This window comes from Schistocerca piceifrons, chromosome 3, assembly GCF_021461385.2.
Source record: "Schistocerca piceifrons isolate TAMUIC-IGC-003096 chromosome 3, iqSchPice1.1, whole genome shotgun sequence".
Classification (NCBI taxonomy): domain Eukaryota; kingdom Metazoa; phylum Arthropoda; class Insecta; order Orthoptera; family Acrididae; genus Schistocerca; species Schistocerca piceifrons.
In genome coordinates this window covers 132,803,449-132,820,800 of record NC_060140.1, presented here as the reverse complement: position 1 = coordinate 132,820,800, position 17,352 = coordinate 132,803,449, and the positions used below count along the sequence as shown (strand labels likewise).

The 17,352-nt window shown below is 41.9% G+C and overlaps 1 protein-coding gene across 6 annotated transcripts in view; it reads left to right on the top strand.

Annotated features, from left to right (window-relative positions):
• LOC124787972 (actin-binding LIM protein 1) overlaps positions 1 to 17,352 on the top strand; it is a 355,811-nt gene that overhangs the window by 230,634 nt on the left and 107,825 nt on the right. For all 6 annotated transcript variants that reach the window (XM_047254984.1, XM_047254982.1, XM_047254983.1 and 3 more), the window contains 5 exons: positions 3,495 to 3,678; positions 4,015 to 4,142; positions 13,997 to 14,123; positions 15,982 to 16,075; positions 16,301 to 16,391. In XM_047254984.1, the coding sequence (XP_047110940.1) occupies positions 3,495 to 3,678; positions 4,015 to 4,142; positions 13,997 to 14,123; positions 15,982 to 16,075; positions 16,301 to 16,391 (624 nt within the window). The remainder of the gene's footprint in view (positions 1 to 3,494; positions 3,679 to 4,014; positions 4,143 to 13,996; positions 14,124 to 15,981; positions 16,076 to 16,300; positions 16,392 to 17,352) is intronic.

Here is a 17,352-nt window from a genome sequence, read left to right as displayed (position 1 = left end):
CAGTCGAACATTTTCTGTATCCAAAAAAGGTCCGTACAGGACCTGCAACGTGTGTTTATGCATTATCCTGCTGAAATGTAGGGTTTCCCAGGGATCGAATGAAGGGTAGAGCCACGGGTTGTAACACATCTGAAATGTAACGTCCACTGCTCAAAGTGCCATCAATGCGAACAAGGGGTGACCGAGATGGTAACCAATGGCACCCCATACCTTCACGCCGGGTGATACGCCAGTATGGCGATGACTAGGGTGACCAGGTGCAATTGTTTAAAAAGGAGAACAAACAGCTTCAAAAAGGAGGAAAAAGGAAGAAAAAAAGAGGACACATCAAACGGGTCAACTGCAGATTAGGATACCACCCATCAGCTTTGGACAAGTCACGTGACTGCTGGGAATTACCGGTAAAACTAGTAGTTAATTGTTACTGGTGGTCAGGTGGTGATTACCAGAGCAATATTTTTTTTATTTTAAATTAAAAACATTGATTGTGATGATAGTGTAGCATCAGTGGTTTTTATATTTATGCGTAGTTTTAAGATTTAACAAAGTTGGCTGACTAAACGCCACTCCTGATTGTCTACTTTCATGTGACTTGTCGAAAGCTAACGGGTGGTATCCTCATCTGCAGTATTCGCCACAAACATACGTTCAATTTAAATAAATGAGTTTATTATTTATAGACATTACAGACATTCCTTAACAATTATTTATACTTCTCGGAGGAAACAATTTTTTGCAGAAATGTAGGCTTACTTAACAGATAATTGTAAAATGACCACATGAAAATTCTTTTAAATTATATTGAATCGTCAACAGACCTTTCACTGATTCAAGGTTTAATCTATTCCTCTCATCAGTCCACTGTGTGGTAATTAGAGAAAATATTCTCGATCGTGGTGCCACCCACTAACACCGCCTTCGTGTGTGTTTATCGTGAAGGCTGTGCCAATAGTTAAAGTATTTAAGAAAAGAGCAATAGAATGGGACAAATTGTAAATTTAACTGTATTACACTCAACTTTGCTAAAAAGCCGGACACTGTAAAAATCCGCCCGGACCCCAGACAAAGAGCTAAAAAGCAGGACATGTCCGGATTAATCTGGACGTCTGGTCACCCTACCGATGACGAATACACGCTTCCAATGTGCGTTCACCGTGATGTTGGCAAACACGGATGCGACCATCATGATGCTGTAAACAGAACCTGGATTCATCCGAAAAAATGACGTTTTGCTATTCGTGCACCCAGTTTCGTCATTGAGTACACCATCGCAGGCGATCCTGTCTGTGATGCAGCATCAAGGGTAACCACAGCCATGGTCTCTGAGCTGCTGCAAGCGTCATCGAACTGTTCGTGTAGATGGTTGTTGTCTTGCAAACGTCCTCATCTGTTGACTCAGGGATCGAGACGTGGCTACACAATCTGTTACAGCCATGCAGATAAGATGCCTGTCATCTTGACTGCTAGTGATACGAGGCCATTGGGATCCAGCACGGCGTTCCGTATTACCCTCTTGAACCCACCGATTCCATATTCTGCTAACAGTCATTGGATCTTGACCAACACGAGCAGCAATTTCGCGATACAAAAAACCGCAATCGCGATAGGCTACAATTCGACCTTTATCTAAGTCTGAAACGTGATGGTATGCATTTCTCCTCCTTACACGAGGCATCACGACGTCGTTTCACCAGGCGATGCTGGTCAACTGCTGTTTGTGTATGAGAAATTGGTTGGAAACTTTCCTCATGTCAGCACGTTGTAGGTGTCGCTATTGGTGCCAACCTTGTGTGAATGCTCTGAAAAGCTAATCATTTGCATATCACAGCATCTTCTTCCTGTCGGTTAAATTTCGCGTCTGTAGCACGTCATCTTCATGGTGTAGCAATTTTAATGGCCAGTAGTGTATATCGTGTGAAATAAACTTCCTTGACTTTTCTGCTTGAAGCAAATATTCTCATAATTTTAGGTGTAAGCCTTTTCACAACATTACTAGATGTTCTTGTAGAGCTCATTGAGCACTTTTGTGGCCTGGTTGCACTGACTAGTTTAGTTATTTGCATGTTCTATAGATGATAGTGATGTCTCACTGTGAAGTAGAATGAGTCAGTTAGTTTACAATTACAATACATTTTCAACAAATTGCTGACTATGTACATGATTCTTTTACATTAATCTTAAGCTAGTTTCTACTTTTTTAATCAAATTATGAAGTGTATGTGACTACGTGACAAGACTCCCCTCACACTTTGTGAATAACACATTGAATTCCCTCTTTTTAACTCATAAATGTTAAGAGGTTTATAGACATACACCAAGGTTTTAAGATAATCCTAAAGAAAAAAAATCACATGAGCTTAGTGACCATTGTTGGTCACCATTGTATCAAATGACGTGATCCAAAAACTGCTAGTGGAGACTCAATAGTTTTGCAGGAAGTGTGACAGGTGGCTGGCAACCATACTGCTATAATCACAACTTTTGAACGTCCAGTCCACCAAAATTATACCATGAAACATCTCCTATCATAACACGCTCTGAGTTTCTGTTAACTATTACAGCTTGTCCTCACGTCTCTGAAAAAAATAAGGCCTGATGATATTTCTCACACAGAAACCACACCAAACTATCACTCACTGTGGATGCATTTCCCTCTCTTGAACCATTCAAGGATTTTCTGATTGCCAGATAGGGCAGTTCCTTTTATTTACAAATCTATTTAAGTGGAAGAGCACCTTGTCACTTAAGATGATGTGCCTCACAAAACCACCATCTTCTCAGAAACCAGTCAGCAAAAATTACCTTTTCTGATGATAGACGTCTTTCAGCTCCTGCATTAATTGAATACGGTTAGGTTGGTAAATGGAGATCATACCATAGAATTTACCATGCTGAAGAATATCTTGTGCCTTGTTCTTAGCAAAAGATAGGAACCAACTTCACTGGACTAAAAGCCACACTGTCAGAAACCACCACTATGTTAGCACAGGTCACTCAGAATGAGGGTGCCTCGAGCTCTTGATGCTCTTTGGAACTTCATCCATTTCACTGGACTTTGCTATAAGTCTGCAAATAGTTGATTCATTACGTGCTTTATTGCCGCCAAGAAGCTCGCAAAGACATCACACAGTTGCTGCATAACATTCTCCATTACAATACAATGTTTTCACTATTAGCACATGCACTGTTCCGTGGTTACATACACACAATGAAGAAATGTGAGAAATTCAGACTGAAGCAACACTCTGAATGAATATTTGTGGGTACTGAAGTGATACATGACACTGTGGTCAACCAACAAACATAAATATAAGACATGGTGCAAAAGAGTGCAAGAAAATACAGATCGCAGATATCTAATTAATTTAAAATAGAATAAGTTTAATGTGGGGAAAGTTTTTCTGATCTTTACTATTAGCTGTTTTGGGACTTAGGTTTTGTGATTTAAAACAAATTCGCTGGTGACTATTTCAAATGGATTAATTTTCTTTCAGTTTGTGAGAACTCACTGGCCCAAGGTGGTTTTTTCTGCAAAGATGGAGGTTACTACTGCACAAATGATTACCAGCGTCAGTTTGGTACTAAATGTGCAACCTGTGGCAAATATGTTGAGGGTGAAGTGGTATCTGCCCTTGGAAATACCTATCATCAAAAATGTTTCACATGCGCTCGTTGCAGGTGAGTCTTAGGCTTGAACTACTGATATTCCACATTTGTACGTAAGGGAATATATCAGTTTTTACCGAAGTTGTTTTTTATCATCATCAACTTATATAATTAACAAACACCAAAAATATATGTGCTCTATCCATGTGGCACCAGGTTTACTTTTACATGAATTAGTGGTTATCTTGTTGACTAAAATACTCAAGTTATTCATTTTTGAGAGTAATTCTTATTGGGCATTACTGGTGCAGTCATTGAAGAACAAGAGTTTTCAAAGCAGTATGTTACTTTTTATGATTACAGTAACTAATATGTATTCCATGATGTTCTATCACTTTTGTTAAACAGGCAACCATTCCCTTCTGGAGAACGAGTAACATACACAGGGAAAGAAGTTCTTTGTCAGAAGTGCGTGCAAATTCCTGTCAGAGAGACACAGTCTCCTCAGGCCAGTCCTTCTAGTGGCACAGGACCAGGTAAACTTCTCTCCATTTGCATTTCTGTATGTGTGTGATAACTGGTGTATGCACTCACTACTATTAATTTTGTATTTGCATTGCTTTATTTTCTCTAAGCTGGTTCCATTCTCTGATAATGGATATCTTGCAACTTATTTGTGTCCTTCAAAGTAGATGTAAGGGGGCGATCAAAAAGTTTCCATTTGAGGACATTGCTGCAGCATATTTGCAACATAATGTGACTCCATTGTGATTATGCAAGATCTGCCTTGTAGGTGAGGTGTTAGTGTGGCATTCATATCTTCCTGACGTGTGTGTGTGTGTGTGTGTGTGTGTGTGTGTGTGTGTGTGTGCGTGTGTGTGTGTGTGTGTGTGTGTATGTTAGACGTAGAAATGTGAACTATGACGATGTTATTAACAAGTGCATCCAAACAGGACCAATGTGTTCTTAGCTGCGGAAGGGCAGATAGATATCCATCAGAGAATGAAGAAAGTATATGGGGCAGCATTTCTGTCAGAAATGACTGTTGGGGAATGGTGCGACAAGGCGTGCTGCCGCTTCATAACACATGTTCGTGTGTTGCAAATGTCATAATGCAGAAGTTAGCACCAACTCAAGTGGGAGACATTTGAGCACACACTCTATAAACATGATCTCTCCCCATGCGATTTTCATGCCTTCATTCCCTTAAATTCTTTGAAGGGCTGACCATTCATTTCAAACAAGGATGTGCAGCAAGCAGTTATGGACTTCTTAACACAGAATGGCTGAGTGATTTACCAAACCGGTATCTCCAATCAGGTGTATCGGTGATGTGATGTGTTATCACGTGTTGATAACACCCCATGGGCATCATAGCAATGAAATTGCAAGTTTCCCTCTGACACTGATAGCTGATGCACGGAATCTGGTGGTCCCAATTGAGTGCGCCCACTGGACCACACCTGCAGTAGCTCTGTACTAAGAGTGCCCTCTGCTGCTACAGTATAGGACAGCTGTTGGCAGCCGCTCACTCCATTCACACTCAGAGCCACATCACCACAAAAAGCTAAGCAGTAGCTGCCTAGTCACAGCTCCATTGTTGTTGCTTTTGTAAAACAGCAGGACTCTGTTTCTTGCTGCATCATTTGCAATGTGTCTTTGTTTATTTGGAGAGATAAAAGTTAAATAAATTGTCTGTTTGCTGTGTTACTTGTTCACTAATTGTTTCTGTTCCTGTCCAGCTTTCCTACAATGACAGTTGTCGCATAACTCTGTAGCCCATCTCGCCTTGCGCTTGTGAATGAAATCTTACACAACAGGTGAAATGATTGCCTCACTGCTTATGGTGATTTTGCCCTATTAGCATTCCGATTCTCGACCATACGACCTATGAACGGAAGCTTTTGATTGCCCCCCTCATAAAAAGATAACTATTATATTTTGAAGAGCTGATAGCTGTCTGTGAGTTGCACGACTGTCACAAACTGATATTTTTGGAGTTTACTTTATCAGCTGAGAGTGTGCACCAAGTCACAGTTCCTGTATTCATTTCATATTCTTCTAAACTAACATACCATGCAGTTGCATGTCTCAGTGCTGGTAGCTGGGGTTATAAACTAACCTTGATAATAGCCTTAATGGTGTAAAGAACAGAGTCCTCAAGTTATTCAAGTATGCCATCTCTAGCTGAAGTCACTCATTGATAATTATATCCCATAGAACTACCAGAGTGCACCTATTTTGATGTGACTTCTGAAATTTTCCCGGCGTATTTCTTCTTCTAATAATTTCCGGGTATGCAGCTGGATTCCGTCGACATTCTGCCACAATATTTCGGCCCAGAGACGTCCGGCCATCATCAGGTGAGTACACAACTACTGAAGAGCCCAGGTGCAGTCGCGGTATTTATGCCGAATCTCGCGCATGTGAAATGTACTGGCATCCTACAGCGCATGCGTCAGGTGTTGACATGCGCAGCATAGCCGAGTTGTACGTGCTGCCCTCGGTGGTGGAAATAAAGGTTCATCTAGTCATTGAGTATCGAATGACACTGTCGATTCCGCTGTGATTGTATAATTTTAATAACAGGATTCCAATTTTTATCCAGCTGAAAGCCGTTGTCACGATTTATAAGATTATTGGCAAGACGTATTTCCACTGATTCCTTGATTACGGAATCCCAAAAACCGGAAACCGGGGATAAAATTTTTGTTACATTGTATTCCATTGAATGTCCCAAAGAAATACAATGCTCTGCTACTGCCGATTTTGACGGTTGCCGCAGACGTCAAAATCGGCAGTAGCAGAGCATTGTATTTCTTTGGGACATTCAATGGAATACAATGTAACAAAAATTTTATCCCCGGTTTCCGGTTTTTGGGATTCCGTAATCAAGGAATCAGTGGAAATACGTCTTGCCAATAATCTTATAAATCGTGACAACGGCTTTCAGATGGATGAAAATTGGAATCCTGTTATTAAAATTATACAATCACAGCGGAATCGACAGTGTCATTCGATACTCAATGACTAGATGAACCTTTATTTCCACCACCGAGGGCAGCACGTACAACTCGGCTATGCTGCGCATGTCAACACCTGACGCATGCACTGTAGGATGCCAGTACATTTCACATGCGCGAGATTCGGCATAAATACCGCGACTGCACCTGGGCTCTTCAGTAGTTGTGTACTCACCTGATGATGGCCGGACGTCTCTGGGCCGAAATATCGTGGCAGAATGTCGACGGAATCCGGCTGCATACCCGGAAATTATTAGAAGATGCACCTATTTTGGTTGTTGAGCCTTACCCATTGTTCCAAATAGGCTCAGATATTTTCTGTGACCTTTCAGTCAGATGCTTTAGTGGACTGGTTAAGGTGTGACAGGATGCCTCAGTGTCATGCAGACCTGGAATACATATGTGCAACCCTGTCAGCATGACTTTCGTCATCTTGGCAAATGGGAATGTCCACAGGAGACTCATCATGGGGATGTAGAAGAAGAGGCAACACTTGGTTACTGAGGATGTTGCAAAAGAACCTAGTTTCAAGTTCACAGTAACATGAATGAGTGAGGCCCAAATCACGGTACAAAAAAACACCACCAAAACAACGTTGCAGAACTACTTCTAGTGGCAGTTGCACCCTCCTGCAATTTAAATGTCCCATTGGGCTGACGATGACACATCATGTCGTTGAAAAAGAGGCAACATCACAACTCACCAGACCACACTAGATGTCTCTAGTCACCTGCTGTCCAGTTTGTATTTTGTTTGCATACTGAAGAGGTGCAATTCTGAGCTATGCCCTTTCACAAGACACCTGATTCAAAATGTCCATGGCCTGCAGCTCCAATTACAATGTTCTCTCAGAAAGTGGTGGAGATGGATCTGCATTCACAACTGCAGCAGTACCTGTTGGGTTTTAAACTGATTGTCAAGGGCAAGGCAAGACATGAGTCTTCTGTTCTTGTGTGTTTGGATATTTTTATGACCACTGTTTTTAAGCAGTGTCACATAGCTCGAGTGGTACACCATTCCTTGTAGACATGTTGAAAATTCTGCTTTGTACGTAAACAAATTGGTCAACTTCATTTGAGGTGTGATCAAGGCTACAGCCAAACAAAATAGCTCCTTTCTGCCATTCCATCGTCCACATCGACTTGGCTTGCTGTGTTGATTCCATAAGACCGACTAGAAAATATATACCTCTATGTGTCGTGACAAATATCAGTGGTCATATGGTCACCTGTTACCAGTTCTGTACCGTCTGCAGCATTCCAATGTGACCAGTGTCTTCTTTTAAGGGGGTGACTATTACTTTGTCCACTAGACTTACTTCTGAATATGGAAGTCATAACATTGCAGTATTAACAAAGAAACTTTATTTTTATGAAAAATGTACTGTTAAGAACTCCTTGCGGATGACACTGCAGTACATCAAATGGCTCTGAACACTATGGGACTTAACATCTGAGGTCATCGGTCCCCTGGAACTTAGAAATACTTAAATCTAACTAACCTAAGGACATCACACACTTCCATGCCTGAGGCAGGATTCGAACCAGCGACCATAGCAGTCACGTGGTTCCGGACTGAAGTGTCTAGAACCACTCGGCCACCGTGGCCGGCTGCAATACATCACCAAAATTGATTTGACAGTAATTTCTATGTGACTCAATGGCTTCCTCCAAAGATAAGCTCAGTATATGGCTGTCAAGTCTGCCACCAGACACACATTTTGTGTGTACGAAAATATTTCCTCGAGGCAACTGGTTGTTATCATCAGGTGGCGGCTGTTTGTTGCTACTGACAAGTAGCAACTGCTAGTGTATGCATAGTGATTATATGTATGCAGGCCTCATGTGAGAGTCACACATATGCTTGCAGATGATGACAGTAGTGTATTCAGAAACTCCTACTGGGAGCAGAGCTAGGACCTTACATTTGGGCACCAGATAGCCGGTGTCACTGCCAAGTGTCACTGTGGGCGGGAGCCAAACCAAAATTATTAGTAATTGGAACTTTTGTTACCTCACAGTTTAACTGTTGTTGGAAATTGTCATTATTCTCTATATGTTGTGGTTGCACGTGGAAGGTTCCAGGCTGTACATAATTGAAATCATGAGTCCCTGCGTATTAGGTTATCTGGTGTGCAAATACGTGTGGTCTGCTTTGTCACACAATCCCAGGAAGATGGAAACTGAGGACATAATGTTTGTCTTTTTAAAAATTACCAGATGTCCAGGAGGTATCAGACCTAGATGGCCATTAGAGGATGCAGTCTCACCATTTGCCTCGCCATGTGAATCTTCCAGTCAATAGTTGTCATTGTGGCCAATATAAATACTGCCACTCAGAGAACGATCAGTCAGGTTTGTACTCGCATCTGATATTGTCGGTTACTATCATTTGTGTACTGTGGACTATTGAATAACAGGCTTAGATGGCACATGGTCTTTCTCTTTGGTTGTGATTTGGCTTGTGACTTGTTGCTCTTGACCTGTTTATTTGTGTTGAAGGTTTCAGCATTGGCCTATGTTTACATAGTTTGCGATGATCTTGTCCTTGTCTGTCTCTCTCTGCTGTCAGTCAGCTGTGTTTAGGTCAGCTACCGCTTGTTGTCATATTCTCATACATAAGTGGCCCTTCTGCCTTGTGGCTTTAGGTGTTTCTCTCTTGGATTCTGACACTTGCACTGATATCAGGCCACTCACAGATATAGCATTGATTCCAAGGAAAAATTAAATTGTCAATGGCTTGGACGCTAAATTGGTTTGCCTACTGGAGCAACAGCATAAGGTAACGCAATAGCAGCAGCTTCAGATAAACTTGTTATAAAAGTCATTTCAGCTTCAGGTGGACAAACACAGGAGTGCATGAGGCCACTCTGCTCCATTTCTCGGTGCCACAACAGTGGATGACCTTTTTCGTCATCCATGATTTCGGCCTTTCAGTGGCACTATGGAGGACTTGGACACACATTTGCATCATCTGAAGCTACATTTCTCAGTGTTTCAAGTCACAGATGATTCAGTCCAGCGATCATTATTTCCATCTTGGGCGTCGCTAGACATGTTTCTTCTGCTCCGCAAATTGGTGCCTCTGTCTGACACCGTGCACACTCCTTCCAGGGGTACGCACTCTGTTGACTAACAATTATTCAGAGAGATCATGTAGTTGCCTCCAGGCTCGAGTTTCACCAGTACTATAAACAACCTGGACAATCGCACCACTCCTAGGTCACAGACTTACAATGTCTCAGACACAAATGCGATTTCACTTGCACTAATCAAGGCTACAAGGCTTTGTGCGTGGACTCCTGGATTTGTGATGTCATGATTCAGCTGACAGCCAATTCTGAGGTTCGCACAGCAGCATTGAAACTGGATAACCTGTTATTGTGGGACTTCTTGCACACCACACACTTGTTTGAGATTGCATGGGCTACTAACGAAAGACTCGTAGTGAAACCACAAGATTCGGTTGGTGACGTGCGACCACACTTGCAACCCCCACATCGCAGGCATAGGGTGACCTCCTGGTTGCAGCAGTGTTGTGATTCATCATTGTCCAATACCTGTGGAGTCTGAGCCTCTGGATCACAGGGGGCAGCCCTGTGGCAAAGGTGGGCATCACCACTCAGTGTGTCAAAGCCACACAACCTGTTCCCATCCTGCCCCATGAGTGCATCATACATGGGTAGCAGTTGGTGGGTCCCCAGGTGACCCCTTCATGCAGAAATTGTTTCTCATACTTCGCATTTCTCACCAGGACTTCCTTCTCCAGGTGGAAACAGGGCCCACCGTTTATGTGATAAATCGGGTGACACATGCACAACTGGATTCGCCAGAGATGTCCCCAGCCTCGCCGCATTTGGGGCCTGTGGGAACAGTTTTATTCCTTATTGTGGGCAGTTCTCCTTCACTGTGGGGTACAAAAGCGTTTCACAGCTCATTACGTTACCTGTGGCCAACCACCCATCTGATATCAACATTTTTGGCCTTGATACATTTACATTGTTAGGATTTTCTATTTGTGATGAACTCAAGGTCATATTCACAGTAGTTCCTATACAAAAACTGGACAGTCTCCACACTGTGTTTGCATCTCTGTTTCAGCTAGATTTGTGATGTGCTTCAGACTTTCAGCCAGATGGCACACCTTATTTTTGCTGCACGAGACCAATTTGTTACTTTATGTGATGATGTGAAGCTCGAACTAGATCATCTCCAGTCTGCTGGAGTTATTGATCAGATGAAATCTAGTGCATAGGCTACTCCCCTAGTCATCATCAGAAAGCTCAGTGGTTCTCCCAGATTGTGTGGAGATTTCAAGACTACAATCAATGCTCAGTCACAGGTGGAAACTTATCCTGTGTCCTGAATGGAAGATAATCTCGCCAGACTTGCTCGAGGGGCATATTGCACCAAGCTTGGCCTCATCGATGCTTGTCTCCAGTGACCATTAGCTGAGGAATCCCAACACATTATTGTCATTATTACACCTTTTGGTTTGTAAAAGTGGCTCCCATTTGGCATTGTCTCAGCCCCCACAGTTTTCCAAATGTCTCTGCAACAGTTGACACAGCATATTATGGCTTGCACAGATTACTTGAATAATCTCATTGTTGCGGGACTCTACCCCGAGGAGGATTTGCAGAATCGTTTTTACAACCCTGCAGTATACAGGCCCACATTGTTGTTCAGAGATATGCAGGTTTTCAGCCAAAAGTGGAGTATTTGAAGGACTGGCTCACCAAAGACGGAATCAGGCCAACTGATTGGAATAGACTCCTCACTCTGCCCAAGAAACTTAACTGAATTGCTGATGTTTTTGGGCAAAAGCAATTATTGTTCCAGTTTCTTACCCTCTGCAGCCCACATTGTGCAACCCCTCAATGTGTTGCATAAAAAAGGGTGTGTTTTACAACTGGACTCCTTCCTGTGACTGTGCATTTACCCAATTGAAGACTGTGCTGAAATCTTCCTCTTGTCTCACACTATTCTCTCTCAGTTGGCCATTGGTTGTGGAAGCCAACACATCTGCCTATGGCATTGATGTGGTCTTGTTGCACAGGAATGGGGATTGCTCCAGGCAGCCTATAGCATAGGCTTCAGAAACATTGACCCTTGCACAGCGAAACATTCCCAGATCAACAAGGAGGCATTGGAAATTATGTTTGCTATTAAAAAATTTCACGTCGACCATTTTAGGACACACTTCTCCCTACTCACAAGGCACAAACCATTGGTGACTTTATTCAGGCTGCACTCCAGCCTCCCAGAGCGAACAGTCCAATGCTTTCAGTGCTGGGCAGTGTTCCTGACTGCATAAGTTATACCATCTGGTACAAGCCCATGGCACAGTATTCCAATGCCAACTTGTTGTTATATCTATCCATTCACCCAAACACTATTTCGACCAACAGGAGATCCTCTGCTTCCACATCAATATTGAGCAGCAATGTATGTTGGACACACTTCCCATTATGGCTGCTCAGACCACTGCCACCATGTGCCAAGACCCAATCTCGCAACAGGTTCTCCACTATGTGACCCATGGCTGGCCAACTTACCTCACCTGCTGATTGGTGAAAGAGTTCAGCTCCTGCACTGACATTTCTCATAGGCTCTCTGTCATTGATAATGTCACTTTTGGACATTAAGACTGAAGTGCATCTGTTGGGCAGCCCAGCAGACTTGCACCAACAGGTGTAGAGCTTGCTGCACCTAGGACATTGGGGTATGTCCTGCTTGAAAGCACTAGCTTGCCGATGTGTGTTGGCTGGTGATCAACAGTGGCATCAAAGCAATGGTCTGTGTCCGCACAGCTTGTGCATGGCACCAAGCAGTGCCCCCACAATCTTTCACTCTCTAGCCTACCCCCTGCCTCCTCTGGGACTGCATCCATCTCGATTTTGTGGGCCCACTTGGAATCACTGTGGTTGCTCATTGCAGATGCTTATTCAAAGTACCCATATGGTTTACACATGCCATCTGTCACAACCAATGCCATTCTCACTGCCTTGGATCAGATTTGGCCATTTAAGGGCTGTCTCGCACATTGGTCTCTAATAAGGGGCCGCAATTCACAGCATCTGCCTTCAAAGGTTTCAGCGAGGCCAATGGCATAAAACATATTTGCACCCCTCTATTCCATCCTTCCTTAAATGGTGAAGTGGAATGTTTCATTTGGACCTTTAAGCAGAAAAAGAAAATAGCTGTGAATCCTCTGTCCCTGTTTTTGAGAAGATACCAAATCACGCTGATTAACAATCATTTCCCCACCGAGCTCCTCCATCGATGGCAAACACAGACCTTGCATCTTCTGACACTGCCCCCCTTCAGTGATCTGCTTCTGTCCCTCCTAGCGTTACGGGCCTGGCATGGCACTTCGATCCCACAATCCTACTTAGGCTTGGACGCCAGTAAAGGTGGTGAAGACTTAGGTGGCAGGTTACATCTATCCAAACACAGGAGGTGCTCAGGCACCGCTGTATCAACAGCTTCAGCCTTGAGCACAAGCATTGCATGTGTCACCATCTCTTCCACCACCATCAGGTAGCAGTGTGGCCCCACAACTGGAAACCGACAAGTCCACACTGTTGCTCTGGTGATACCTTGAGCATCCATGTGGATTGGTGTTAACCCCTGGCACGCCCATTGCCAGCAGTATCCACTCTACCCCCCTCCACCACACGCACAGAATGGTCTGGGGCATTTCCGCCTGTAAGTGCCTCTCCCCCCCCCCCCCCCCCCCCCCCTTTTGCGGGGGGGGGGGGGGGGGGGCGTCTGGTATCCAGCTTTGCAAAAGTTGAATGCCCGCTGGAGGTAATATGGGGATGGTGGACAGTGAAGTGCTGCAGGTTGGGCAGCGGGCTGGGGAGCAGCACTTCACTGTCTGCCATCCCCACCATACTATCCCTCCCCCTCCTGCCCCAGCCTCCTCCTTTCCCCCACCCTGTTGCCACTTTCATCATGCACTGGCACTGCTGCTCGCAGTGTGGTTTCAGGTGCCTGAGACTGCAGTCCTTCGTGAGAGGTGTGTGTGTGTGTGTGTGTGTGTGTGTGTGTGTGTGTGTGTGTGTGTGTGTGTGTGTTGTTGACAAAGGCCATTGGCCGAAAGCGTTAAGTGTGAAAATCTTTATGTTGTGCCTATCTGCGACTCAGCATCACCGCTCATAATAGTGTTATATTCTTCTTTTAATATGTAATTGCATTATAGTCTCCTCGGTTTTTCTCGTGTTGGTTCAAGGAAAGCTGTTGTTTTGCAATCTTAAGCAACTTGTAAAGCAGTTATAGTGACAGTTTTATGATTATGTAGGCATTATACAATAATAAAGCATTTCATGTTGTGTGTTTACACAGTTTGAATTTCTTGAACAGAATGTGCTGGATGTCAGGAGGAGCTGAAGGAAGGTCAAGCACTAATTGCTCTGGAACGTCAGTGGCATATATGGTGCTTCAAATGCCGCACTTGTGATGCTGTTCTTCATGGGGAATACATGGGGAAGTAAGTACTATTGTCTCGCATTTAATATATACTTATTCATCTTCAAAGCAGTATGCATTTTAGTCATGTTTTGTAGATGTGATGCAAATTCTATTTATTAATTGAATAAATCTGTATGAAAGGAGAAATCAGAGGGGACATTCATCTAAACAGATTGCATTGTGAATTTTGTTCTGCAGTGAGAGGAACATTTTGAAAAATTTTGAGACTGCCTTGATTGCTATCATATTATTTAATTTCCAAGAAAGGTGGATGATAATTCTACCTATTCTCAGTAAGTCTAATAAGTTTCAGCTTGCTCAGTGTACTGTTTGAGGCACCAGTCTTCATTTGTTTTACTAGATGTGTAAATTACACTGAGATAGGATTGGATTCGATATGGGAGCACTCTGACATAATGATATTTTTATGTTTTTAACTTTGGACTGGATGCAAATCAGAGTCTTAGCTGACCTTTGGTGACTCTTTGCCTGCCAAAGAAGCAGATTTTCAATACTTTAATGTGTTGAGTAGTAAGAGAAACTTTCTTGAAGATGAAAGTCGAATGGAGTGACTGATAATGGCCGCTAAAGAAGAAAACAAGCTTTTAGTGTTGACAGTATTTGAAGGTGGGTAACCACTGCACCTGTTAAACTGAGTGTTCTCTTGGAATTAGATATGTATCTATTTATAATATTCCCCATAAGACTCTCTGGGTTAAAAAGACCTGTAATTGTTGGATACTGTGTCTTCTAACCTCTAAGCAAAAAAACACTACATATTCGAATCAAATTTTTCCATCATTTGATTGCAGTGATCAAGAAGAGCATGTAATATTGTAATTGATGGTGTAACTTAGCTGTAACAATTCAACCCTGGAACAAGGTGGGAATCGTGCATTTCAACTCTCTAGAAGAGGCGCACTAGTAGGGGAAGGGGTTTATGGTGGCCACATCACTACGATTTTTATTTATTTATTTGTTCATCGATGGATCATCTCACAATGATAGGATTTGTCGTCATAATACATGAAAATAAATAGCTTCTTCATTTTTTAAATCACTAATAAATGTTTTCATGCATACTGCAAATGTTGAACTAATGTGTTTTGTTAATACTAGGCTGTGAGTTCTTTGACTGTATTTTTTATCTACCTGTAAACCCAAAAACTTAAGACTATCTGCTTCTTGTACTTGATTGTTAGACTATTTTGATAAAATCTGGAGTTCTGTGTGAAGTACTGAATTGTATGTATTGAGTCTTCTTAAAATGTAATCAACTTTGAACTGTATGTTGATGTTATCAAATATTTTAACAGCTGTCTTTTGAGTTAAAAGACTGGTGCTACTTCTAATGTCTTTGCTTGTATCATCTGCAGAAAGGAAAAGTGTGCTAGCACAGATTTTTCCCAAAGATTTTGTCTTTCCTGGTAGTCAATTTGCCGTACACATATGGCAATGCTGTGTGTATATGGGAAAAAGTGAAGCTGCACCAGGGTTCATATTACGCATGAAACTATTGGTAAATAGGGTGCTGTCAGTGGCATACCGGCACATCACTGCCAGGCATGAGGAGCCTCTTCAAATCTGACCATGAGGACTGAATTCGCTGCAGAAATAGTTAAGATTCCCATTTGAAATTTGCTTAGTAACTGAAATATTTAAAACAAAACTAAATGGGAATAATAATGATACTGATTTTATTGCCTATGCTGGAAGAAATGTTGCTATGATATGATGGCAATTGTGATATTTGATTTATGTTACTGTCAGGTTAGTTTGTGTCGTTAAAATTTTTCACCCTGTGTTCACAGATAACTTGTTTGTCAGTTACCTTCATTGAGTTTACATTACTTTCATTAACTGTTTTATGTTCTCAGAGATGGTGTTCCGTACTGTGAGAAAGATTATCAAAAGCAGTTTGGTGTTAAATGTGCGTATTGCAGCAGATACATATCAGGGAAAGTGCTGCAGGTAATTATTTTTTTACAGTATACTACTTGTATTATTTCTTACCGGCGTCTGTTGGAAAATTGGGGAAATGGAATAACATGAATGAACCTTGAACAAAGGCTTGTATTTGGATAATTACATTGAATACATTTTTTGTAATGTTAAATCACAGTGTCAAAACAGCATAATAGTTTTTCTCTCTTGAGTGTCAGATATTTATACAAATGAATTGCTTCCATTTTCTAGGCTGGTGATAACCATCACTTCCATCCAACATGTGCTCGCTGCACAAAATGTGGTGATCCATTTGGAGATGGAGAAGAAATGTATTTGCAAGGTACTGTTCTGGATCATTGTAATTGTTTTGTTCAACGTTTTTAAGAAGTGCAAGAAGAGTAAAAATTGTGATGATATAAAACTAATTCAAATAGATTGATAGGGGTTGCTTTCAGAATGACTGTTAAAACAGTAACAGCATGTTACAAAACCCAGTTCTAAACTGTGTATCATGTTTCTTTTCTCATTCATTTGTGAGGAAAAAAGTAGTAGTAATTCATTACACATTTAGCAAATAAGGTGAAATAAGTGTGAAATAGAAAAGATGTTCAACTTATGAGGTAATGTAAAAATGAAATGTAACAAGGTATCTCACATAAATAAGCAATGTACACCATTCTCTCTGATAAAACATCTTGTTCATTGTTATTTGAATAATTTGTGCAGTGGCCATTACCTCTCAGTATTTCTGCTTTGTGTGTTTTCCTCTGTATGTATAGTTGTTGTGAAGATACGTACACAATCAACTAGAGCATTTGACTACAGAGGACCAACCAATAACGGTCTGGTCCTCGATCCTTCATATTATTGTCATAAACGTACTCAGTTGTCTGATCCTGAAATTAATTACTAATTTGAAGTAGTTATCTAAGAAAACTTTTATTAATGATTCAGTTAAATAATTTAGGTTTAATAGCAAATTGAGCATTACGAGGTTTGTCCAGAAAATATGTATAAAAGTTGAATAATAACTTTATTTTACAATTATTCAGGTATTACAATATGGTCTCCTTCAAAGTACTTGCCCTGAGACGCGATACACTTCTGTCAATGCCGTTTCCACTGTTGATAACATTGCTGAAAGTCTTCAGTTGTGATGCTGTTCAGTTGTCGTGTCGTTTCCATCTTGATGGCTTCCACATCTCCCAAGTGCTGCCCCCGAAGCACCATTTTGCATTTCGGGAACATGAAGAAGTCACACGGGGCTAAATCGGGAGAATAAGGCGGGCCAAAAACTCGCG